Source organism: Quercus robur, chromosome 3 (assembly GCF_932294415.1).
Source record: "Quercus robur chromosome 3, dhQueRobu3.1, whole genome shotgun sequence".
In the NCBI taxonomy this organism is placed as follows: Eukaryota; Viridiplantae; Streptophyta; class Magnoliopsida; order Fagales; family Fagaceae; genus Quercus; species Quercus robur.
Genome location: NC_065536.1, coordinates 32,683,751 through 32,711,675, shown reverse-complemented (window position 1 = coordinate 32,711,675; position 27,925 = coordinate 32,683,751). Strand labels below are relative to the sequence as shown.

General features: G+C 34.8%; 1 protein-coding gene across 4 annotated transcripts; it reads right to left on the bottom strand.

Moving 5' to 3' along the window:
* LOC126717825 (protein transport protein Sec24-like At4g32640) lies at positions 1–25,961 on the bottom strand. Of its 4 annotated transcripts, XM_050419741.1 has the most exons (25): positions 25,780–25,961; positions 24,903–25,598; positions 24,166–24,396; positions 23,870–23,944; positions 23,630–23,728; positions 22,847–22,958; positions 22,135–22,262; positions 21,549–21,668; positions 17,659–17,748; positions 12,743–12,820; positions 12,497–12,589; positions 11,459–11,513; positions 8,914–8,990; positions 7,519–7,590; positions 7,295–7,378; positions 5,620–5,739; positions 5,427–5,495; positions 4,679–4,756; positions 4,398–4,536; positions 3,683–3,847; positions 2,942–3,087; positions 2,677–2,856; positions 2,024–2,112; positions 1,844–1,875; positions 1–477 (listed from the first exon to the last, which is right to left on the bottom strand). In XM_050419741.1, the coding sequence occupies exons 2-25, from the start codon at positions 25,533–25,535 to the stop codon at positions 368–370; spliced, it is 3,075 nt and encodes a 1,024-aa protein (XP_050275698.1). In that variant the 5' UTR covers positions 25,536–25,598; positions 25,780–25,961; the 3' UTR covers positions 1–367. The 4 variants fall into 4 exon arrangements, with proteins under 4 accessions (XP_050275698.1, XP_050275697.1, XP_050275699.1 ...); XM_050419740.1 differs by having other exon boundaries at positions 24,903–25,958; XM_050419742.1 differs by having other exon boundaries at positions 17,668–17,748; positions 24,903–25,957.
* Between the last annotated feature and the right edge of the window lie 1,964 nt (positions 25,962–27,925).

The window sequence follows — 27,925 nt, the reverse complement described above, 5'->3', positions numbered from 1 at the left end:
TCAACTTAAACTTATCCATTTCTAAATCAACCAACTGTTCATACATCTTTCACCTCTTCTTGAGGGGATCTTACATTTTCAATCATCTGTTCATACATTTTCCCCATTTATGCAGAGCTCTTATAGTACCCAAAAAACAAAAAGAAAGTGGAGTAAAAAAACTAAATATATAAAGGGGAATTTATTACCACCATTAAAACTGTACACTTTTACACTCCCTAAACGCAAAAAGTCGGTGCAGCTTGCTTGGCAGGGCAATTGAACAGTGTGTAGCAAGGATCTGATATTTCGTTGAATGTTATCTGTACTGTGTATTTGAGGAAGGTGATTGAAACTTCTAAATTAAACTGAAAGGTGCAAAGTATGATCATGATGACATTTTAAGTTGAATTTGCCGGTGGACGTGTACTAGAAACTCAACATAGGAGAGGCCACTTGAGCTCTTGTCTTCTATCATATATGAAAAGAACAGCATACCTACAAAACAGATAAGTAGAGATGTGAGTAAAATCAACTGAAACTATTTTATATGAAATTTCTTGCAATGATAAGTCTCACCTCAACCATCCATTGGACAGTGAGAAAATAATCATGGGATAACATCATTTTGCTGTTCTCTAAATTTTTCGTCACCTCTCTCTCTCTCTCTCTCTCTTTCCTCCTAATAGGCAAACAGAACTCACACACCCTAGGGATGGAACCAAAGCAACCTCACCTTCCACCCCTTGTTTCTATGGGGAGAAAATGCTACAGGTTAGAAGACTATTGGCACCATTGACAAGTGATGGTTATTGGCAATTTATTTGCGTGTTAATGTCGCACAACCCAGTCCATGACAGAGAAAAGTGCATATACAATGAGGACTAAGTGATTGATGGTGACACGTGTTTAACTTCTAAAAGATATATCAGCTCTTTTAGTTAAACTTTTTGCAAATATTTGTACAGAGTTCCAGATTCCATGTGGAATTTGACAAATCCAAATCTACTCTCTATAAAAGACTATTGCTTTGCATGGGCACTAGAATGCACAAATAGAAAAAGGATACATACAAGTCATCATCATGACTAAAAGTTATGTTAAAAATGAATATTAAAATGACAATATGATAATATCACTCTAAAATTGAGATAATCAAAACATATATTTTTTTCAATAGACATGATATTGGATAAATTACAATTGAAAACACAGTATAGTTGTCTTCTAGCAGGCTTTGTAGTCAAGTCCTAATTTTTGGTGAGGCCAGAAATTCTTGACAGAAGTGTTGTGAGAAAAGGAACTGTTTGGGGGGGGGGGGGGGGGGGGGGGGGGGGTTGATTTCCATAGCAGCTATGATGAGTATACACATGATGACATCTGAAGTGAAATGGCAGGAGTCCCACATTTTAGACCAAACACCAGATGGATCTTCTTTATAATCTCTTTCATTACAAATGGCTTTGCAGCCTAATGGTATTTGTCTTTTTAAAGGTCTGAGGTATGAAACCGCACCCTCAAAAAAAAGTGTAGATTTTGTGAGGCATAATGGAAGTATACTGGATAGTTTAATTTCTATTGTTTTCCCCAAAAAATAAATAATTGAAAAGCTCAAAGGAATTTAAAGTATCTTCATAATCTCCCTCTCTAAACTCCAGAGGAAAGTATCTATTAGATTAGGATGAAAAGAAAACATTGGACAAATATGCTTACACTTATGAAGAAAGCAAAAACGAATCATGTGAGACGTGAAGGAAATAAAATTGATGCTGTTTTGGTTGACTTGTTTCATATGAAATACTTATCTAGTAGCACAAATAGTTAGATCCCTTGTTTGTTTTAAGGGTTATCCTAATGTACTGACCTGATGGATCTCCTTTCTTGCACAATTTCAAGCTGCAGGAAATAGAAAAGATTCTCAACATTTTAACTAAATTGAGGCATCAAAGATTGAAATAGTATATATGTATCGAATAATAATTTCAAGCATGCTACAATTTGTTCTAAAGACAAGAAAAACTAACAGAACCAACATCAGTCATACCGGAGGTAGGAACATCTTTGGCGCCGTATCTCGTTTACCAAATCATTTAGCTTCTTTGATAATGGATTGTCATATTGCTGCAGCACAAACTGGTCAAGAGAAGGTATCAGCAACAATAATGAGTTGCATGAATGGAAAGACATCACCGTAAATGAATTTCTAGTTTTCTACACATTTTTAACAAGTTAGTCTTTGCTTTTTCAACCAGCAATCATGTAACCCAAAATTCCCATTGATAGTGATTGTAGAAAGAGTAAATAATAATGCTTTGACCTCTACAAGGCACCTTTTAAGGTATTACATATGGCTATTTATTATAAATAAAAAATTAAAAAAATTAAAAATAAAAATTAAAAAAGAAGTCAGACCCAAAATAAATACTATCCTTTTTAGGTGCTCTGGACCATCTTATTCTGCCCTAAATAGGAAATTTCTCTTGGAAAAGAAACGTAAAGGAGGATAACCAACAAAATATACAATTCAGCCACTAGGCCCGTCTACCGGTAGATATTAAATCCAGTTATGTTGCCAAAAGTAAAGTTCAGGTGCTCAAAACCTCAGGTTCAGGTATCAGGTTGAAGTTCTTAAGAATCAACAAAATAATAATATTTGGCAAAAATCACCACTTAGGGGGAAAAGAAGATTATAATTACCTGAGCTGGAATTTCATCAACTGAGGAAATGCAAAATAGCTGTTGCAAGATATCTGAATCCACTGAGTTCCCAATATATATTAAACAATCCTCACCATTCTCAAGAAGATAAATTCCCCCATCATTCACGTGTTCAGTAGAAAGCGAAATCACAGGAGGAACAAGAGATTGATCACCCTCCTGTGAATTAGCAAAAAGGTACCACTTGTTTTAAATTATATTTTTCAGTTCAGTACCAGACAATTAATTATGGCAGAGTTCAAACCTTTGAATTAAGGTCATGGATAGCCACCATCCTGGGGTGCACAAATGGAATTGCCAGTGGAGTAGAAATGGATGACAAATAGTTGATCCAGAATGATCGTTCATCTATTCTCCCATCAGTTCGTAATCCCTTACTCTTAATTAATGCTGCAAAGCAGCAAAAGAAAGAAAGTCATTAACTCATTTGACTGAACTTCTTTATAAAAAGATGAACCATATTCTTCCCAAGACTCCAACATTGACCAATAGTAACAGGAAATACAAAAAATCTCAACTCTCGAGTGAAAAGGAAAATTAATTTCAAGTTATACCGAATAAATCTATCTTAAACATTGAAAATCAAGGAAAAGATAAGAAAAATGATTTTTTTTTTTAATCCTTTCAGTCTTTTTCTTTACTGGGAAACAAAGTGAATCCTTGTTTGGCCTAAGCACCAATGTGAAACTTCATTCACACTCATTTTGCTTACACAAAATATGTGATACTGGCAGAGCTTTCAAAACTAACATGTCATCTTAACTAACTAGATCTGAAGAAAGTGTCTAGCCTTCTGTGGATTGAGGAATCTAGTATCAACACCAGGAAAAAGAATAATTACATAAGTCATAAACACAGTTAGTTGTATTAAGTGTTTAACAGAAGTTACTTATCAAAAAAAAAACTGTTACAGAAGTTTACATTTTCAACATAGTATTATACATTCATATAATTCACTTCCAAATTATAGCAGAAAGAACAATACCAAGGGTGTACAGAGGCAGAAGCTTAAGTGCCTCAGGAAGAATAAGTTGTCCAGAAGATGTCACTGTAGCACAAAATTTACGATAAGAAAGCAGAATGTTGATGCAAAGGTTTGTCATTCGATCCCTGACAAGCAAAAGTGGCCTGGAAGGGATTTCACTTGCCGCTTCAGAAAGTAAAATAAAATGAGAAAATGTTAGTCTTCATTCAAAAAACAGAAAATTGCAAAAATGATATCATGCATTCTAAAAATTCCAGAATGTTGCGTTTGGATTTGAAGATATAAAATCAAGGGGTTGAAGAATAAGAATAGTATAAATCGCTTGATATAAATTTATCAACACACGATATGTCAAGTTTGGAGATTTTACTTAAAAAAACACATGATATGATGGATTTGAAATGACATCTTACACCAAATAATTTGAAATCTACATATTAATAAAACTTAAATTCATCCAAAAATTTCATCAATAGATAAAAATTGCTGTTTAATACACTATTCAAGTTATTTAAACTAAAGATTGAAATCCAAATCCTTCTCTTTAAATTCATTTATCCAAACGAACCATTAATGACAATGCCATGGGAGGCAAGGCAGAACAAATATAGCAAATACATTCAAAGTTGAAATCCATTAATTAAGAATGAGAAACATGCAAATTGAGTATCCAAGTCAGCAATCAAAATAGTTGGTACATATGCAATCAAAATACCTTGCTTCAAGAAACATGCAAATTGAGTATCCAAGTCAGCCGAGCGGAAAAGATTACTTAGTATACTTGTGCATGGCAGAGATAATGTAGTAACTCGAATTCGTCTTTGTCCATTGACGGTGGTGTAAAGAAGGGCACACTGGATAAGGAAAAGAACAGCATAACAAAATGGAAAGGAACAGTTATATTTTCCAATTGATAGAATACAAAAAAGTTCACATATAGTGAAGCAATATGCAGATTAAAAACTCCCTGGCAGACAATGTAAAATTAGTTAATACCTGAAAAGCACATTCTGAGCCATCCTTCAAATTATCATCATGTTTTAAGGTAACCATAACGGTTTTGTCGCAGTCAATCTGCACAACAAAAATGATGATCAGTTGAAGTTTGCACAAATGTATCATAGCAACCAAATATGTTCAGTCCCAATTAAAAATAATAATAAATAAAAAAACACACACACACACACAATAAGAGAGAAAACTAGTAAAAGGAAAGGTAAAATAGCAACAATGAAAATCAGTTTTAGCAAGAGTAATACCAAAATAAAGAAACACAATAAATAAAAATTAAGATAAAAATAAAAAGCATGCCTAGTTGCTTGTGATAGGAAAGAGTTTTTTTGGGCTCTCTTCTGTTGGCAGTGACATATTACCAAGTGATGGTTATTTGACTCAAGTCCATTGCTAGAATTTAGATTACAAAACAATTGAAGAATCAACAACAGAGAACTAATCTCAGTATAATAGCCTATACATGCAATGGGAATCACTCAATTTTTTATAATTCAATAGTTACAATGGGGGTGGGAGGATTTGAACCCTAAATGTCTCCATTGGAAATATCAGGAGAGACTGATTAGTTGAGGTACAAGGCTCTTGGCTATTCCTAATCGAGATTAAAACTTCAATCAATAATTCAGTGTCAGTCTAAGTCACATAAACTGCAGTCAGTGACAACATTCATGGAAGATAAGCGTGTATGTGTGTGTTACATAACAAATATTTATGTAGAGAATATACAAACCCCAGGAAGGTCAACATCAGTTGGCATGCGTTTGCAGAAGTTTCCATTGTATTCTAGAACTTCAATACCCTATAAAAGATGAAAACAAAATTAATGTACTAGCATAGAGGAAATTATAAGACTGTAAAAGCAATCATCATATACCAGGCAAGAGAAGAGGCCACAAAAATATAAGTACCCCAAAAGAGAGTACCTGGCTGCATCTCACGCGCATCACTGCCTCAAAACCTTGAGGCCTTGTCACATTCCATCTAAGATCATTGTAAAGTTTTGCAGGATCAGAAACAGCTGAGAAGGGGTAATAATAATATACCTGAAAAAGTGAAAAGCAGATAAACCTGAAGCCAGCCCAAAATACAAGGAATAAAACTTAAATGCATAATGTCTACTAGAACAAACATATAAGTTGCATAAACAGCCTGAAAACTATGATAATACACAATTGTTTTGCATCTTTCAGCAATCATTTGGATGGTGGAGAAAGTATGAGGGGGAAAAAACGTGTTCTACAAAATAGTAACCATTATATCTGGCTTCTGCTCCAAGTCCATTTTATAAAAACAAAGCCACAATGTTCTCCATAAAAAATAAGTAAAACAAATTCATCATAAACATATCTTAAAAGCACAACCTTGCCTAGGGAAGCACCCAACTTTTGGCATCAAGCATGGACACGACATGATTACTTCTATACATGATTATGTATTCTTTGTAATTCTTTAGACTTCTTTGTGTTCTTCGGATGAAGTAGTCTTTTGTTTTTCCAATAAAATGTCCTTATAATTTTTTTTTTTTTTAAATCAATTCTAAGAGATTTTCCCTTTAACTTTATGGGTGTTATACAATTACATTAGTGGATGCAAAAAAATTGGAAAGACCATTTGATGAAGAGGAAGTCTTGCAAGAGTTAAAAAAAATATGGATCGGGATAAATTGCCTAGGGCAGACGGTGTTACTATTGCCTTTTTTCAAAAATGTTGGGGGTGGTAAAAGAGGATATCATGAAGGTTTTTCAAAATTTCTATGAGAACCGTTACGACAACAGAAAAATTACCCTTATGAATGGAATCTTAAGTTGGGGGCTTAGCCTGCCTGCCTAGATTATCCACCGAAGGAAAAAAAAAAAACCATTAATAGGTCTATCGTGTCGGGGAAATACGCTTATCCAGTAAGGGAGACAGAGGTATGTTTGAAAGAAGCCCAAATGCCACTCTCATCTCACTCATTAGTAAAAAATAAGGGGCTGTAGACATCAAAGTCTCAAAGATTTTAGACCTATTAGCCTCATCAGTGGTGTCAACAAGAGTGTGGCAAAAGCTTTGGCCAGTAGAATGAAGATATTATTGGGAGCATTGATTTCAGATACACAAAATATTCTTATATGTGGAAGAAAAATTCTGGATTCCGCCTTAATAGCAAACGAATGTTTGGATTGTAGATTGAAAGCTGATATACTAGGTCTAATAGGTAAGTTGGATTTGAAAAAGACATATGATCAAGTAAATTGGGTTCTTGCTATACATGTGGGAGAGATGAGGTTTAAGGGGAAAAATAAAGAAACCTGGATTTCATATTATATTTCCACAGTTTGATTCTCGATTCAAGTCAATGGAATGGCAATTGCCTTTTTTGGAAGCTCAGGAGTTTTATGACAGGTAGATCATCTCTCTCCACTTCTATTTGTTCGTGATGGAAGCACTAAGCCATCTAATATCAAAGGTGATGGAAAGGGGGTTTTTAACGGATTCCTAGTGGTATCTTGAATGGTAAATCAATAAAGATATCTCATTTAGTTTTTGAAGCTTCAAGAAATAGCAGTTAACAAGAAGTTGGAAAACAGCATTTAGGAACCAGAGATTTATTTATACCTGCCCTCCAGTGGTTCTTGGGATGACAGCAATAGAAGCAATGTCTACATAAGTCTGGGTAGTGATAAATACATCAACACAGACCTATCAGGATAAGAACAATTAGCACATACATATTACACCTGAAAGCTACAACATTTGTTATATCTCTTTCAGCAATACAGGCAGAACTTAGAATTACAGCTAATTCATCACCAGTTCAAAGGTAATTACTTAAAGTTCACCTGATACTCAGCAAATTCAATTGCCATTGCCTTTAATGTTTCGTCAGCAGGTTGAAGTAATTTATGGGCCTCCTGAAAATCAAGGACAATGCTGTTTATTATAATAATAAATAAATAAAAAACAGAAATGCAAAGCACACCCTCTAAGTTTGACCAGAATTCATTTCAGTCCTCTAACTTTACATTCGTTCAATTGAGTCCTCTTACTTTCAAACTTATTCAATTAAGGCTTCCTGTCACTTCCTGTTAAGTGATTGCCATTAAATGTCCATAAAATTAATTAAAAAATATTTTCTTGAAAATACAGAATATAACAAAATAGAATTTATTATTTAAGATACAAAAAAGGAAAGAGATGAAGAAATTGAAACCAAAGAAAAACAGAGCAAGAAGAACAAACTTAGAATTTTAAGTTTGTTCTTAGAGCATTGGCTGTGCCTCATTGGTTTGGGCTAAGTCATGCCAATTTGATTTTCTGTGCATAAAGATTTGATTTGATTCTCTTCTAAAGCCCAGTAACAATTTCAGAAATACCACCTAACAACAAGAACAATAGCAAAAGTAGCAAGAGAAGTTAATAACCCAAAAAGAAAAACAATAGATCGATGTTGAAACCCGCCTCCGCTGAACCCAGTGATGGGATTACACTAGATAGATTGGTTTCAAGAGCACCAGACCCATCTCTCCCTCAACTGGACCCACCCAAAGAACCCATTGGATTCTCTCTTCGACTTCTCTAACAACGAGTTGTCATTCTGTCTGGTCAACAGCAAGCCTCCACTAAATCCAAAGTTCAACCCTAAGTGGTGGTTCAAGCTGCAAAGGCACGAGAGAAGAGGAAGAGGACTGGTCGGCTGTATCTGTGACAAAGAGGAAGAAGTGTATTCTGTTTTGAATCTGAGCTGATTAGGAAGAGAATACAAAAGCATCGTTCTATTTGGGTTTTCATCCATTTTTGCTGGGTGTTTGGGAAAAAGATGGGTTTGAGTTTGGGTTGTAGTGATTGTGTTCAAGATGATGATGCCAAGATTGTGAGAAGAAAATTAACTTATTCTGTTTGGTTGATGGGAAAGTGCTGGGGAAAAAGCTGTGTTCTTAACCGTTTTTATTATTATTTTGAACTAATAATAAAATAATAATTATGGATTCAGAAAATCAATTTAAATGCAAAAATGGCGCCGCTTTTGGGTGCTTAATAGAGCATTACTAATGGAAGAATTTAACTGAATAAATTTGAAACTCGGAGGACTTAATTGAACAAAAAAAAAGTTTGAGGCTTGAAATAAATTATAGTCAAAGCTAGAGGGTGTGTTTTGCATTTTTGCCTTAAAAAAACAAAAACAATAACAACAATAACATGCAAACAAGAGGAGAAAACTAAAAAGAAATCAATACCTTCTCCCCTGCAAAGAGGTGAGTTCTTCCTTCAGCTTCTCTTGCAGAAAGGGCACCAATGCCAATTGATGGCAAGACTGTACCCAACAAATAAAAATCATCAAAATAACTAACACATGAATTCTAATAATTATAATACAACATTAATACTTGCAATATATCTATGGGGTACAGCATAATTAATTGCACTTTTCAGCTTCAATTACGTAACACCAATCATATTTTAAAAGGTTAATAATATGAAATCGTGTTCAAGTCTCTGAGCTTGCCTAGTAATGAACTGTTTGTTGCAAACAAGCTGATATACTCAAGTTATTTGTCATGCCTTAGGTTCTTAACCAGTGAAAAGTTTCCCCTGTGTTGGGGAACACCAGAACCTCACCATACCTCCTCTGCTATTTCTCCAATGGCAAAACAGGGAGGCCAAATGGTGGAAGTGGTAGTTGATCAGAACCTAAGGAAGGCTGAAAGATTTTTCATATTGAATCCAAATCCTTTGAAATAGTCTTAGGAGGAGGAGGTCAGACTTATGGAATTCAGATTATTGAAGAGAAGAAAAGATTTATGCACAACATGCTCCTAGGTAGAGAAGAAGCAACCTGGCTTCATTCAACACCTATCGGATTTAATCACTACACCTTCAAAACAGAGCTTCCTCGGAAACTTTATGGAATCAGGAAAGGTTTACCAGATCCAAAAATACAAATGCAGCCGACTCTTATATGTAGTGGAGTATTGAGGTAAGATCAACTGTGGTTTGGTGATAGAACCAGAAGTTCGAGATTCAGGATGGGGGTTGAAAGATTTCAGCTAGGTGATAAATGATATGGTGGAGGTTAAACAGCAAGCACCAGTCAGCAAGGAAGTCACTCTCATCCATCGCAGTTTCGCCTACCTCCATGGGCTATATCTTGACTATTTGCCAAGTCATAGGGGAGTAGTGTGGGAATGAAAAATCAGGGATCAAAGGGAAAGAGCATGGCAAAAGGAGTAGACTCAAACCACACACCACCCAACAACAAAGCCCGTGGCTCTTGGGGAAATGATTATTGAGGTTTGTTATGGAGAGAGAGAGAGGCTTTATTATTATTATTTTTTTATATAAGTAATGATTTGTATTAAAGAAAAGACAGACTTTATGCCAACGATGATGAACACAAAGTGTCTAAAAATAACATTACAATAAATCAGATAGCAGGTCCACAAGAATATAGAAACTCAATAATAGAAGTGCACTGTGTGAAACCCCGTGCCCGGTACCAATCCAACAAGGTGCAAATCAATAGTGACTGCAAATACTCAAGCAATATCTCAACATCCTCAAATGTGCGGCGATTCCTTTACTTCCACACTATCCACATGATGTGCCAGTACAAGATTCCACACGTCTGAGGAGTGTCTCCCAAACCAATTTCTCCAACCAAATAAAAGAGATTCTACGGTCAATGGCATTACCAAATGAACCTGAAATGCCTTAAAGACTTCACTCCATAAAGCCTAAGCAGCATTGCAATGTAGCAATAGGTGATTTACTGTTTCCCCACTTGCCGACACATGCACCACCAATTAACTAATGAGAATCCCCTCTTAATAAGATTGTCTGTGGAGAGTGGTAGAGAAAGTATGGTAGTATGTGGGGAGAATGGTTCTCTAACACAGTTAATGGGCCTTACGGTGTTTGCCTATGGAGAAATATAAGGAGAGAGGAGTGATTTTTCTCAATTTATTAGTTTTCAGGTGGGTGAAAGTACTTGCATCAAATTTTGGCATGATATATGGTATGGATATCAATCTTTGAAGGAGACTTTGCCCGAACTATTTCGTACTGCATGTTATTGGGAAGCTTCAGTGGCAGATCATTTCCAATATCATAATGGCACTATCCACTGGGATCTAAATTTCATTAGAACAATGCAAGATTTGGAGCTGAAGTCTCTATCTTCATTCATAGATTTAATCAGTGGGTGGTAGTGGAGAGGATAAGCTCTGTCTACTCCATCTAATCATAGGGGGCTTGAGGAAACTTTTAGCAATAGATGATTTGAGGAAACACCATATCATGGTCGTAGATTGGTGTTGTATGTGTAAAAATGAGTGGGGACACTATTGATCATTTGCTTCTTAATTGTTCTATAGCTAGAGAGTTACGGACTATGATTCTAAGCCTCTTCTGGGGTTCCAATAAGTCATACCTAAAGGTGTAATAGAGCTGTTAGATTGTTGACAAGGCTGGTTTGGATGACATCGGAATGTAGAAATCTGGAAGGGAATTCCTCAATGTCAAGTGGTGCATTTGGGGAGAGAACACAATAAGCTTTGAACGGAGGTGTGAAAGATCCATTTATACCTGAAAATTTCATTCCTCAAATAAAAATTTTGAGTGGATGACAATGTCACGACTATTTTTTTTTTCACATTTAATTGATCATTGTAATTTCTGTGCTTAATTGTAGGTGTACCTGTTGTATACTTCCCGTGTACCGGTATTGCACCAGTTTGTGCTTTTTAATAAAATTTATGTGTAAAAAAGAGTTTCTGAGCTTGCCTGACTGAAATACCAAAAGCCTTCCTCCAGTACTCTTCATTGCCATGAAAGCAGCCTAAAGGAGCAAGAAATTGGTATAAATATCAAAATAGTTACAATGTTTGCCATCAAAATCAGCATAACGCTTTCCTCCAGTACACTGCCTGTGTACATAAGGAGCATCCTCTTTTTCATTTCAATAAAAGTTTTACTACTTGAAAATAAATGTTTGTTACAACATTTTCCTTGTGTATAAATGTGCACCATTCAAAAATGCACATTTCATTCAGCACATTGTGTTTATAAAATAAGAACAGAAAGCAGCAAGCATAGAATGTAACAAAAGACTTGAATTACTGTGTCAGACACTGTTTCATTACTATCATCCAGATCTCTTCTCATTCACTTCTAAGATTTCCTTCCTAAACACCATATTTGAGGCTAACACTAGCACCTGTAGCATGTCCATTTAACATAGCAAGCACACTATTCTAAATCCAAGTTGACCAGAACGAAAGAAAAACAGTCACTGAAGCTTGCATCAACTATAGAGCTAACTGTTACATTTACAATATTTTAAATTAGTTATTTGTATAAAGTATATATTTTCTTAAAACTTAAGATGTACTAACGGTTGCAATGTAACATTTTCAAATTCTTGTCCATTTTTCTATTATATCATTTGCAATTTCATTATTTTATTATCTTTCCTTTATTTATTTTTTCCAAATATAAATCAACTAAAACTTGCAAACATAAAAGACACAAAACACTGATTTCCTGTTATAAGCTAAGAAACTAGCATATTGCAATATCTCAGTGTTTGAGTACAACTGTTTGCCACATCTTTACAAGAAGATTAGTATCTATGGATCATGGACCCAAAAAGAGCCAAAAGGAGGCTTGGATGAGCATGTCTGGATACTTGTTCATTGCTATTCAAAGCCAAAATAGGCTTCACAGTAGCATATTCATATCTGACTTTATTATGGTTTGAATGGGAATGGCATACTCCATGCTTCATTTGTATATAAACTTGCCTCATATAAATTGACATACCTTGGTGGCAGCACCAAAGGCTGATTCAGCAGTTCTATTTTCCAGAAACATGGTTGGAATGCTCTCCAGAAGTAGCTCTAAATGTTGACGGCACTGAATTCACAAAAAAAAACAAACAAACTTGGTAAAAACGTGAAATAAAATGACATACCAGTAATTGTAAATAGCTTGCCTCACATCAACATAGTGCATTTAAAAAAATAAATAAATAAATAAAAAATAAAACTTAACAGATAAAAGTCTAACCTCGGAAAGCTGAACAACAACGTCGGTTTGCAAAGGAGTATAAACATCTTGTACATCAGGAACAACGAGCATCAGTGGCTGCAAACACATATTGAACATAAAAATCTGTCGCAAACCTTTTCAGTCAGAGCTACCCATAACTACAAAATTTTAGTAAATATACCATAAAAGAAACAGAAGTCCAATCAAAATACATTTGAGATAATAAATAAAAAGTTTGCTACATTTTGTCACAATGGCAAATAATGATATGGACTAACTATATACATATAAAAAACTGAAATAAAGCCTAGGTCCCCCACTTCAAGCCCATCAATCTCCCTCATGGTACTACAATTATAATAATCCAAAAGGCAGAAAAGATGCCCAACCAAAAGACACAAACAACACCCTGATATGCCTCATCAATGCATCAGCATTCTTTCAATCTTAGCCACTTGCCAATATACAATATAACAGAAGGCTTTCTAATTTCAAAGACTGCAAACCAATTTCTTCACGAGCAACAATAGTACAATAGTGTCACTATGCAGCTTCACCTCATTTTGTGCCCATTCTACTTTAGAACCATTCTCTAACTTTTTTTATAGGTAAAATAAGGTAATAATAAGTATGTAAGAACATTTCTCTAACTTACCAGTCATTCTTTTACAATTTGAGGGAAGGTTTTTAGTCACTATGCGGCTTCACCTCCTCCCCTAAAATGTGTGATTATTTCTCTCTTGTGAAAAATAAAAAACAAAAAAATACTTCTTAAATGATTCATCTAGCCAGTAGCAGAGGCAGGAAGGCCGGGAAGGGGGAGGGGGGAAGAGGGGTGTGGGGCAGAAAAAGGTTCAGAAGGATGTCTAAGTTCAAAGACTGCAAACCAATCTCTTCACAAGCAACAATAGTACAATAGAGTTGCTAAGCAGCTTCACTTCCTTTCATGCCCATTCTACTTTGGAACCTTTTTTCTAACTTGCCAGTCATTCTTTTACAATTTGAGAGAAGATTCAGAGTGTCACTATCTGGCTTCCTCTCCTCCCCTTTAATGTGTAATTATTTCTCTCTCCACTCATGAAAAAAAAAAAACAAAAAGACAAAAGAAAACAAAACAAACAAACAAATACATCTCAAAATGATTCACCTAGGCCCTAGTGATGCACATGTTGAACAACATTACTTTATGCCACAACAAATTTAAATAAAGGATAACAAAAAGAAGTACAAACAAGGACACCAACACTGACAAGGGACATATATATTAATTACTTAATATCTATTTTTATGTATATTGAATATATTTTTATGCATATTTAAATTTAATTTAGGTTCTAGAATAAGTAACAACCATCAAAATGTTTTAAAACCAATAATAACATCGTTTTAATAAAGAGAAATTAAAATAAAGAAAAAGTAAAGAGCAATGACATTTTAATGATAGTATTGAAGATAAAAGAAGAAAGAAAAAAGAAATTAGAACAAATTATCCTAGTCAAAAGGATAAGGATAATAACGTTTCAAAATATAAAAGAAAAAAATTAAGTAGCCATTTGGGAGGGCTGGTAAAATTGGTAATGTTTTGGACACAACTTTTTTTACAACAAATTTCACAATTACTGAAGTGGTTGACTGTGACGGTGTACATAGCTAATGCTTATGGACCTAAAGCGCATAAAACACAGAGAAGCAAGAGATTGCCAAAGAGAGAGAGCACCAATGAGCTTTAAGCAATCATCATACTGCTTGATCGTCAGTTTTGACCCATTTTCCATTCACTCCCTCTCTCTCTCTCTCTCTCTCTCTCAGAAAAAAATTCCATGTTGAGACTATGCCATGAACATGCTTTTGCTGCATCTTGACCATGTGTCTGCATTGTGTCTTGACCATGTTTGAAATAAAAAATTAATGTTAACTTTTCAGCACTCTACAGAAATGCATGCAGCCGCGTCCTCGACATGTGGTGACACATTGGCGATCTTGTCATGTCCATGCTTCTTAGGGATAGAACTATCCCCTATAAAGTTATAAAAAGAAACCAATGAGCTCTAACTCAAATGGAACCTCTTCTACTTGTAACAGTAAGGAGGAGAATAAAGTTGTAGGTTCAAGACTCATTGGCTGCGTTAAAAATATATATATATATATATATTAAGTCATAGAAAGACATATATCCTTCTTTTTTGGATAAGTAACATTTACATCATTTCCTCAACATTCAAATAATATAACTAGATATTTGTCAGAATCCATCATTGAAACTCAAATGCACTTTACAATGTTAGAAAGTCCTCATGTTGTTCCAAACTTAAGATTGTCAAAAGCAAATCGACTAAACAAAGTAAGCTTTGCCAAGGGTAATGGGGTTGTAAGGAAGAAGGAAATAGATGGCTTTATGGTGTTCATAGACTGAATGTATATTATTTATGAACAGTACCATAAGAAAGAGAAGAGAAAAGGAGAAAATATCACATGAAGGTTAACATACCTCAATGCTCAAAAAACTCAATATTTTTATTAATCAATTCCATCTCTTCTTTGAGTACATTGAACACATATATATCAGTGCTCTTTCTTGTATTAGTAATATTAGATGTTTGTTTGGTAATACGATATCAAACCACAGTTTTTCAAAATACAACTTTTAAAACTTCACTTTTCTAGGTATATCTTTTATAAACAACCCTATTTTCAAAAACCTGATTGAAGATTGACTTAGAGTCAAAGAAAATAAACCTAAGATATTTACAATTTCCTATAAAATTCAAGACTCAACTTAATTACCAAATACCCTTAATTCACAGGGATTGCTGAAATTACAAATCTTCCTCCTAATTACAAAATTAACCATAACTAATAGAGTTAAAACCCAAATCAAAAACTGTTTTATCTCTAAAACACAAATAACTAGACCTTTAAAACCATACAAATTATACTTTAATTGGACTTCAAATGTGGGCCCCACAAAAGAAACCTTGACTAGACAAATTTGTGAAATGGTAGCAAGTTAATCTTCCATGGCTGCATTATTAGGAGTACTAGTCTTTCTAGGAAAGGGATTGGCAATAACCTGTATAAAGGCTTTTGTATAGTCAATAAAATAGATGGAGAGATTGAATTGAATGAATTTTTTTTTTTTTTTTTTTTTGATAAATAATGAAGTATTGAACCAAAATATAGTCACCCAAGTATACAGGATGTATACAATTGGGGACCAAAAACAGTCAAGCATCTAAAAATTACAATCATCTATCAAATCACAAACTGAAAATAAATAGTGACTTTTTACAGCTGACATCCAATCCAATAAAGTTCTAAAGAAAAAAAATTCTGATCCGGTAAAGTCCTCTCTAAATCCTCAAAATTCCAATTATTCCTCTCTTGCCAAATACACCACATCAAATGATGAGGGTCAGCCTTCCAAATATCACCCTTATGATGACGCCCAAACTTCCAAATATCCATTACAATTATGCCTAAACTTTCCTTGCCAACAAGCTAATAGATCAACTATAGTCCTCGACATCACCCAATGGATATCAAACATGACAAAAACCATAGATCATAACTCAATAGAAATAGGACAATGAAGTAACGGATGGTCTACTGACTTCCCCACTGCCTTTGCACCTAAAACACCAGCTCCAAATCCAAACATTCCTTTTTCATAAATTATTCACCGTTAGAATTTTCCCCAAAGAAAGCAACTCTAGATGGGACCTTTGGAAAAATTCATAACAGTTGCCACATAAGCCTTCTTATCACAACTGATTCTGAATAACTCTAGAAAACACATCTTTAAGGGGCTCTCCCTACACCACAGGTCATGCCAAAACTTCACTCCAAACCCATCCCTAAAATCAAACTAAATGTATTGTAAAAAATTAGGCCAACCATATCTTATAGTCTTCCACAGACTCACTCCATGAGGACCTGTAACAGAATTAGAGCACCAGCCACCTCCCTCATAGCCATACTTAACCCCTATCACCCTCATCCACAACGCCTCTTTCTCAATTCCAAATCTCCACAACCATTTTCCCAACAAAGCTTCATTAAAACATCGCAAACTCCTAATAGCCAAACCCCCATACTGTAGAGGTGCACCACTTGACCAAATGAAATTTGGACTCATCCCCCAAACCACTCCAAAGAAAGCTCTGTTGAAGCCCTAACAGGGATAGGAAATAATGACAAGAAATAGGTCAGTAAATTGGATAGAGTATTGGATTCTATATCGTCTTCTCTTTGAATTTAGCACCCAAAGGGAAACCTAAATATTTGATTGGGAGCAAACCTTGCTTACACCCTAGAACATCAACCAGCTCCCCTATATTTGGAACCACATCCACATTCAGCTGCCTTCTACTTCCTTAATGTGATTGCCAAGGGTTTATCTTTCTTTGCTTTTCGTTCTATTTACTGTTTGACACCAACAGCCATCAAATTCATTCAAAATCCAATCCCTTTATTGCCTAAAACAACCTAACCCCCTTAAATATCAAACCCTATTCAAGAACCTTCAACATGTCATCAAGAATCCTAATTAAGTGCTGAATTTCTAAAGATCCTATATCAAAATTGGTATTAGAGCCCATTAAAGCTTCTATCTTGTATCATCCCCCACCCCCCCCCCCCCCCCAACACGGTCCCAAAAATCAAATAAATGCATACAGATTATGGTGCAAAATAATTATTCATTGCAGTCACATGCATGGATATAAAGTTGATTGCAACCACAATTTTTTTTTTTTTTTTTTTATACCAAGCAGATATAATGAGTGTGTCTTCTTCTCTTCATAAAATCATTTAAGTTCAATACAAGGATAAAGCCTTTTTTATAACTACAAAAGAAATAATTTTATATCACAAAAATGAAACAAAAATATTAATTTTCAACCCATTAACTGAAGTTTTGGAAGGCTTGCAACTACATTATTAACCTGCTGTAATGCACGCTTCAAACTGTAAAAATGGATTGTTGAGTCAAATGTTGCAATTCCCACCATTGTTCGAGGACCTTCCTGCAACAACAAAATCATCAATACACCAATTATCAATCAATAAATAAATGAACAAATACAGTAGTCACAAAAATTTTCTTCCATTTTACAATTGTATGAATAAACTTCAATTAAAGCAAACCAAAAAAGAATGATAGATTCTTGAAACGACTACAAATAACACTCAACAATATCCGCCAAGACTTCACCAATAAGGGGTAGAAAAGTCTCACAAGCAAGAACCTACATTTTCAATAGTATATGATATTATATAGTAACATGAGAACATTACAAGCTAGAGAGATAAGCTCCCATTATTTTCCTTATTGACTGTATCAATCAGACAATCAAAATGTGGTGCAAGAATTGATTAAACATAAAAAATAGTCAGCGGACATACAACTAAGGCAAAGATGACCCTTCAACAAATATATATATACATATATATATATATAAGTAAATGGTTTTATTTCAAAAAAATTATCTCATGAACCATACAAAGCACAAGATAGTCTAAAGAATTATATCCTAAGAATTACAATTAAAGGATACTGAATTAGTGAACTCAGTGATGGAACCATTGTTGCTAAAACCCAGGACAATCTACGATTCACTAAGTAATCTAAGAAACGAAAGCCTCAACTGTGCTTCTAAACATTCCACATCTTCGAAGGTGCAAGAATTCCTCTCACGCCACAAAAGCTACATCAGGCACAAAAGAGCTAATTTCCACAGGGCAGACAAGTGCTTACCAAAACAATTCCTTCTCCCAACCGCTAAATCAAATACTCTATGTTGCAAAACCCAATTAACTCCAAAAAAACAAAATACACAGCCCCACAACACAGGCAAAATTACAATGAAGCAACAAATGATCCACCAACTGCCCACTACACATAAACAGCATCAATCTACTAGTGTGATTCCTCTCTTTCTAAGAATATCATTAGTCAAAATATTCCCCAAAGACTTTGTTTTTATAAGAAACAGACTTCATTGCAATGAAACCCATCATGATCACTACAAAGCACAAAATAGCCAAAAGAATTGCTATCAAAGAATTACAAGCAGAATGAAATTGAATTAGCGAAATCTATTAGGATACCACTGTCATTGAGACCCATGACAGTGGACCATCAACAGGGTAATCTGAGAAAAGAAAGCTACAACTGCACTTCTGACATTTCCACATCTTCATAAGGGCATGAGTTTTGCCCCCTTCACAAAAGCCACATCAGACACAAAGGAGCTAAATTCCACACAACAGAAGAATGCTTCTCAAACCAATTCCATCAACAAACTTGCAGATCAATCACTCTACACAACATCACCCAATTTTCTCCAAAGATGCCAAAAACATAGTCCCACAGTACATAAGCAAAATCACAGTGTAGTAACAGAAATCCACCAACTCCCCACTACAACTACACATGTAGCACCAATCAACTAAAGTGATACCCTTTTTTCTTGAGATTATCATTGGTTAGAATTGTCCCCCGTGCTGCAGTCCACACAAAAAAAAAAAAAAAAAAAAAAAAAAAAAAAAAAAAAGAAAAGGAGCTACTTGCTTTAGTGTTTTGGTACACCAAATTTCTATTCAAGGAAAAGAAATCTCCCTTGGGCCGCTTCACAACAAACCATAGAAGACAAAACATCAAACACCCAAATGCCTCTCAAACACCATTGCAATCTATCTGGACCCTCACTACATGGAAGCACCACAATAATGAGTTGGTACACCTCTAAAATCATTTTGGAACTCTAAGACAACTAAGAAAAGATATATACAGTCTGATCTAATTTTAGCAAATGAAAATTCATAGGGAAATTCCACATTACATTATTTTAAGGCTAAAAGCAAGCAATGATTTTATTGAGTTTAAGTACGGTAAGTATTCAGCTCAAGAAAAAAGATAGAAGTACTCGTATACTTATAAGTTATAACGTCAGGAAAGACAAGAATGACCTATTGGTAATAGTAAAATGGCAGCAATAGGCTTATTCTGGACTTTCTTTATATGACTACCACCACAGAAGCTTTAGAATAACTAGCTTCTCCATGTTAACATCTTAATTTTCAAAGACTTTTAAACTATATTATATTGAATTAAACACTTTTCATTTGCATCATTTAAAATTTCCAGCTATATACTTCCCTTCATTGTTTGGGATTCTCAACTATATACTATACTTCATTGTTCAGGACATGTGCTTCTTCCATTTTAGTTTCCCATTTTGTAGCCTGTAGGAACCCATCAGCAATGAATGCAGACCCAGTAGGAGCCATTTCTTTTACAAATTACAAATAAAAAAAATTCCTACATTTGGTTCTCACCCTTTCTCTCACATTATAGACCTGTCTCAGATTTAATCAGCTCGTGTGCATTAATCATGTGCCCATGTACTAAAGGATCAACTTGATGCTGCTCCCAATCAACAAGACTGGTTGCAGCTGATGGTAATGGAGGAGGATGTTAGCAAATAGCATTCTTTCCCTATGCATACCAATATAACCAATGCCCTAAAACTTTCAATCTCAGAAGCATTCTTTCCTTATTTATATCTTTTTCTTTAAAACTTATGGTTTGCTACCACAGTACCACTATATACTGCCTTTTTATTTTCTAGATTGACTTTGTAAAGTATATGATATACTTTACTTCATTTTTCATACTTTATCTATGAACCAAGTTTTTCTGTCTTTCATGTCAATACCAAAAGTTGTTCTGTAATTTACGCTTGTAGGTTTGCCAACTTTTTGCAGCTGGAGAAATTAAAATGAAATAACTGTTAACATTGAAAATTTATTGAACATGTAATTGAAGATCTGAAGTAAAAAAGAAAAAGAACTGCAAAATCTGTTGGTTCATTTTATTATAAGTGTCAATCATCAAGACTTATTGTTGTCAATTAATATTTACGCCAATGTTTTGTACCAAGTATTTTTTTTTTTTTTTTTCCCTTCATAGGGCTTTTTTTTTTTTTTTTTTTTGAGAAACAAACTAATTCCTAAACACACACGCACACACTTTAATTACACTCTCTCACCAAGCTCAAACACATTACTTAACCCAAAGTATTACTACAAAATAGAGATTTGGAAACTATATGTCGGACAACCATGCACAATGTGAGTTAAAGAAGTTCAAAAATCTATAAAAGAGAACATTCACTGCTTTCATGATCCAATTGCTTTAGGGAATTGGAGTTCAAACAGGACCTGGCATACAAAATCACAATTTGATAGCATTATCTTTGCTTCAACAGTGCCGTTGTGAACATGCTTGGCAATAAATTGAAGTGGTTTTCTTAGCAAGTTAGCAAGATAAGTTTGGTAGATAAAGAAATGCCGTGATTTGGAGCTAGATCCCCAATTGTTTCATGTGGGGCATGTGGCGGTAGAGGAATTCCAGGAATATGAAGGATGTGAAAAATGTGTACATGATCTGAAGCTTTTATTCCTCAATACTTTATTTGAGTGGAAAAATGCTTCGGGTTTGTTCTTTTTTGCTATTCTGCCTGAGATGCTTGGGAGTTTTACTTTTAGTTCTTAATGTTGGTGTCACTGTTGTATACATCCTGTGTACATAGGTGGCGTCCCTTTTGCGTTTAAATAATGAAATATTTACTTATCAAAAAAATATATTGAAGTGGTTCCAGAGTGGTATGTGCTAAACGTAAGGAGTATGTGAAAGGATATTATGTTAAAAATTAATTGATTGATTGCATTATTATAATCAAATGCACATTCAGAAAATAGACAAAAAACTTTTAACCCAGATTTTTTTTCCTTTGAAATATAAAATAGACATAAAACTCACAGGAAGGTCAGCAATAACTTGATTGATTGCACCACAAGCAGCAGCAGTTGCACCAGTTTGAATGGCATTCGTGGACACATCAATGAGGAAAAAATACACAGCTGGCATTGGATCACGCACCTGGAATAAAATAAAAGGAAAAATAAAGTTCTAATGGAAATTACTTGTAATTAAAAATAAAAATAAAAGTTATAATGTAAATTCACCAAGGTCTAGACAGGCACTGTTACACATATTATTCAACATCTGTTACATGTGTTCTTTAATATGATATTTTGAACACATAAACCAGTGTTCTTTTTGCATGTACAGAAGATTCAGTGGATAAAAATTGTGCAATAGCAAGAAAAACAATAAATAAAGGGAAGAGAAGAGAACCATGATAGATCATCTTTTATAAAATCTTCCTTTTACTATAAACTAAGGTGGTGTGCAATTGAAACATAAAAAAAGGCACACTTACAAGTTACAAGCACCTGACATGCTGATCAGAATGTTCAACATACAGTAGAAAAATAAACTGGATAGAGAGTTAAAATCAGCTACTACTTCATGTTAATTCAGCAGATCATATATATTAACTAACCATGTATTCCCTTGAAGCAACAAACTCAACTGTTCCTCTACACAGTTCAGGCCTTTCATCAGCATCTCTACGCCTACCATCTGGACCTAGATTGCAGTGGTACTCACGGGGAGTTTCATCAGTAAATCCTACAAAACAAAGGGCACATGTGACATGTCATAAAGATATGACCATATTGACTGTTGATCATGTGATGAAGGCAAACTACAGCCAAAATTATACGACATCGACAGCAATGAATAATGAGATTGACTTGATTATATAGGGTCTTTCTGGATGCTAAAGACTACATCAATGTTTGTTTTTTCAATAAGTCAAAGACTAAATCAATGTCAAATTGCTGAACACCCATGAGGCTATCATGGTTGCATAGACCATAACTAAGACTCCGTTACATTTTGATAACTCATAATATAAATAATGTCTAGCAATTCCAATAACTTCCACATAGTTTTAACAGAGAATAAAACAGGCAAAGGACAGTTTCTCCGTGGAAGAATGTGAGCTATGTCAGGAAGAAAAAAAAAACTGACTAAAAAAAGAAAAAACAAAACATAAGAGTTCTCATTTTCCTTTTCCAGAAGCTGGTAATAGGGGGGAGAAGATGAAGATGTTGATAAATTCTAGATTATATAAGATATAAACAAGCAAACAGAATTAATAATTATCACTCTACAAAAAACAAAAAAATACAGTAATAATTTACACTGACCACAAAAATTGCAGATGAACCGCCTTCCCTGATCAATGAACTTCATGAAAGGATTTATATAGCCTTTGCAACGAGAACATCGAACAGGACCACTTTCCCCAAAATCCACAACCTATAAAAGTTTCATGTTATTGAAAACTAGATAAATGTTTAGACTTTTATTTGCCGGAATTTAATGATACCCAAATTAGATAGAAGTGTGGCATAGTTTACAAACACTACTACATAAATATGAGAGATTCCAGATACTTGAAAAATATTATGATGTTCATTTCCCTTGTATGAAAACAGAATACTTTAGCAGAATAGAAAGAAAATACTAAGCACTTAGCGCGCGCGCACACATTTGTGTAAAGTAGTCAGGTCCACTTTTATCCTACATCAAAGTTCTCAGATCTACATTTCAAAGCAAAACATGCTGGCAAACAGTGAACCAGGTCAACATTTTCTCTACAGCAATGGACATCACAAACCTACAAGAACCACCTGATAATTAATTTGTGCAAGTGATTACATCAACAGAATGTATAAAATATTCACAAGCTTCATCAAACAAGTCAGGCTTCCTTTGTCCCTTAGTAACTTCTTTCCACAAACAATTAAACCTAAAGTAAATGCATAAAAATACAACAAAAGTACTTACCATGAAATTTCTTGTATACTTACTGTCTACTAGGGATACACCCATTTTATTTGTATTACTTAGTTAAAAAAAGTACCTATCGAAGAAGAAGAAGAAGATAAAAGTACAGAAAGTTTAACATAGAAATAATAATGCATTACTTGGACAGTCTCCTCAGATGGATGAGGAATGGCCAATGGTTGGACCATCAGAGCCAACTGCATCCCTGATGTTGTCAAAAGATCATCAGTGCATGGAATCTGAAATGTCAAGAAAAAAAATCAATAATAGTATGAATAATGATAATGCCCATGAGATAGACATCCAATAGTCTGCTTAAATATTTATTCATGAAAAAAAACACAATTGCCAATCTATCTCATTAATTGATTGATAACGACCTGATTGATGGTACACCTCATGTAACGTGGACTGCAATTCCCAGTGTCTCTAACAATGTAATCACTTGTAGCAGGCTTTACAAAAAAGCAAAAAGAAAAACATGAAATTAGAATAGAAACAAAAAGTCAGAAGAAAAGAAAAAAATAAACAATGTACAGTCCTATAGATGTCAGTTTAAATGACCTTATAAGATGAATGTATAGAAGCAACACAAGTTAAATAACGGGAACAAAAAAAACTAAGAAATACGAAAGGCAAGAAGGAAATAGAGTTCATGCTCCAACAAAAATATTACCGGAGGAGGATTGGCCTGATTGCCTTGACGAGTTTCATGCAAGATCACTGAGGAACCTGGAATGGGCCGAGGAATTTGGTTGGGATCAATCCTTGAAGCCCCCGCCACAGGTGCTCCAATTTGACCCACAGTAGGTGATACAGAAGTCATAGACTGATTTGGTGGTGGTGGGGGCATTCCAAACATTCTAGGTGGTTGTGGAGAACCAGTAATTGGTGGAGGTGGAGCCCCCTAAAGCAATTAAAAAAAAATTTAAATCGAGATCATTAGATTTATTGAGAAGCATAGAATCTCATGAAATATTACTTCAATAGAACCATAATTTTTGAACCTAAAGCCTACAAAATTGAACCCTAAGCCTTTACTACCTATGCCAAGGAAAAAGGACCTCAAGCCATATACCCAACTCACAAATCACCTGACAGAGCAAATATAAGCACAAGTTAACAATTTTAGCATTGCAGGCCTTTTAAGTAGATAGCACTATCTTGAATGTACATTTAAGTTCAATCTTACATGAAAAACGAACTCCTGCTTCCCTAACTAATAATAAGCAGTAAAATAGCACCTGAAAATGAAATCCTAGCCGTAAAAATTTTTACATCAATGAAAATTAAAAATCAATTTTGGCACTGCCTGCCTTCTTGGGCTTTGCCCTTCTTTTCTTTTAATTAAATTCTTATTACCAATCAAAAAAAAACTATAAGACATCAACAATAATAAACTTCTAAGCTCACCTGCCCAGGTTGCAAGGGCCATGTGGGCTGGCCATAAGGATAACCAGTAGTATGTGGCTGTCTGGCTTGTGGTGCTGCTGAAAATGGTGATGCTGGTTGCACTGGAGGAGCTCTGATCGGTGAACTGCCCATAAGGGGACGAGAAGTTGCGGTTGGAGGCTGAGGCTGAGGAGGAGCTCGAGCCATTGCCATTGCCATTGCCATTGTTGGTGGAGGCCTGACAGGGGGTTGTGGTGCACTGCCAAGTGGAGGAAACCACTGTCCACCAGGCAATGCCCCTGAGGCAAACACCGGCTGCCCGTTACTCGCCAAACCACCTGATGCACTTGAAACAAAAGGAGGTGGGCGAGCACCCGGTGGTGGAACAATCCAAGGGCTCGGTTGGTTGGGGTGACTAAAAGTAGGTGGAAATGGGGGTCCTGATGGAGGTCGTGGCTGGGTGGCCTGTCTAGGAAATGGCGTCCCGGGCAAAGGGGAGGGAGCTCTAGTGGCAGCAGAATTGAAATTCAAATTGTGCAAATTATCAGCTAATGAATTGGGATTAGCACGAAAATTAGGGGGTGGGTGTGATGATGGAGGATTATTGGCATTGCTGGCAGGTCTAGGTGCCCCAGGAGGCACATAAGATGCCATTGATCAATCAAAACAAAACCCAGAACCCCTTTTTTGTTTGTTGTTGTTCTTCTTCAATAAACCCTTGTGTAAATTTGAGCAGTGAATGTTCGGAAATATATATCCACAAATAACAGTGATAATAATAACAACGATAAAACTAGAGTAAGCTTTCAGAAATGGAGCGAAGATTAGAGAAAGAAGGCAAACGTGTAGAGCATAAATTTAAGTTGTGATGGGTAATAAAGTTTTTTAGGAGTGAAACCTGCGATCGGAGCTGGTTGGAATGGTAGGATTGTATAAAATCTGCGAACTGTGCTGACTGTCTCTGATTAGACACAGAGTATTCTATTCAGTGGGCGTACCCAAAAAAAGATATGATGCACTTTGAAGTTTGGAGTCTGGAGTTTGGAGTGACTAAGCAAACAGTAATGTCGCACTGTTGTGTGCAACGAGACAAAATGAACATAAATTCTTACAAAATGCATATCGAACGTTTTAAAAATGAGCCATTTGGAACGTTTCGTTCCTACTTTCTACTCATAATTTTTTTTTTTTTTTTTTTTTTTTTTTTTTTTTTTTTTTTTTTATGAATACTGATAAATTGCGAGTATAGTAACATCAGCTTTTTTTTATTTTTTTTTTTTTTACTGTAATACTTATTAAAACGCACACGAAAAAAGTAATAATAGTATTTTAAACCGGGTTTATAATATATTACAAAAAATTATTAGGTATTTTGAGAGTACACAATAATTTTCCTACATTACATAACTAGAGTACAACTAAGAGCCTAACTTTTATAGTTGTAGGCTGGGGTTATAAACAGCGGACAATACACACACACAACCAATATGGGATAAGCATCCCTATTTTTTTATATTTTGAGTAAACAATAATACTTTTTAAAACATACACGAAAATAGTAATAATAGTGTTTTAAATCGGATTTATAATACATTACATAACTATAATACAACTAAAAAATGGCCTAACTTTTGTACTGATATATCATTGACACGACACACGTATATCATTAACACAAACATAGGTTAAAACATTAGAGAATTAAATTGGTTATATACTTCCTTCTCAAAAAAAAAAAAAAATAGTTATATTCTTTTGGAATTAAAAAAATGGTACTAGTACTTAGGTAATGGGCTTATTGATCTAGATGTAACATAAATACAGAAACTCTAAGTTCAATCTACTATACTATTGGTCCATGAGATTTTCAAAACGCCATTATTAGCATCATAAGTGAGTTTCCTATTACTATATGTTTGCATCACTGATTAGCAACTTGGCATAAATGTGCATATCTCTTTGCACTAGTGATGGTGAGCTTGTTAGTCCCTTATTGTGTATGGTGAAGTTGTTAGACTGGGAATCACCAACATAGACCGAGGGAATAAAATTATATAATGTGACAATGAATGAGGAGTCCTAATATTTATAGACTCCTCATATTTCTTGGGAAGATATATGTCTATTTACTAAGAGTAGTATCTTATCAAAAAGACACACCACTTATGTAAATAACTAACTTTAACACTTAATTAATTCTCTATTGTTGGTTGGTGAAGCAACACCATCCACCAAGTGGGTGTTATTATATAAGTGAGGGTGCACCATATTATGGTGTGATCACCTATCACTATTATATACTAACATCTCCCACTTGATCATACCATAATAAATGGTGTTAGCTACAATCAACATACACTATGATGTCTTTTCATAGATTGGCGTTAGCGTCTGACTCTGGCAAAACTATGTACACATCTTGTCACGCACCACTAACCCTACTATAGACATCGCATTTTGTACCCCTTATGACTCGGGCCCCCGTTCCCCAATGATACTCAAACTCTAAGGCCCAATGTTAGTTTAAAGCCCAATTAGATATCAAATTGACTTGAAAAATGTTAAAATGAAAAATATAACTTTTTAAATGAGAAAAAATATATTTTTGGAAATAAATTACCAAACTAGCCATCGACCTACATATGTGGGCAACGGCCTACGTATGTGGGCCAAAGCATACATATGCAGGCACATTCCTGCGTACGCAGCTAGGGTTTCAGAAATATGGAAAATGCAAGTTTTCTACAATAATGATTGAGGTTTAGAATGAATCCTACATTGTATGGGAGCCATTCCAAACCCCATTTTTTCCACTATAAAAAGCCTTACATATTACATTTTCAAAATACACAGAAATCCCACGGAAAAAAAACTTAAGATTCACTAGAAAATAGTGAATCAAAAGGGAGTTTTTCACAAAATACCCTCAAGTCAATTTTATTTGATTGGGATCTTTTTCTGTCCCCAATCCCTTAGTTCAACATTACTAATCGCTTGTTTAATGACTTGTGATAGATTTGACTGAAGGGAACAATCAAAATCAA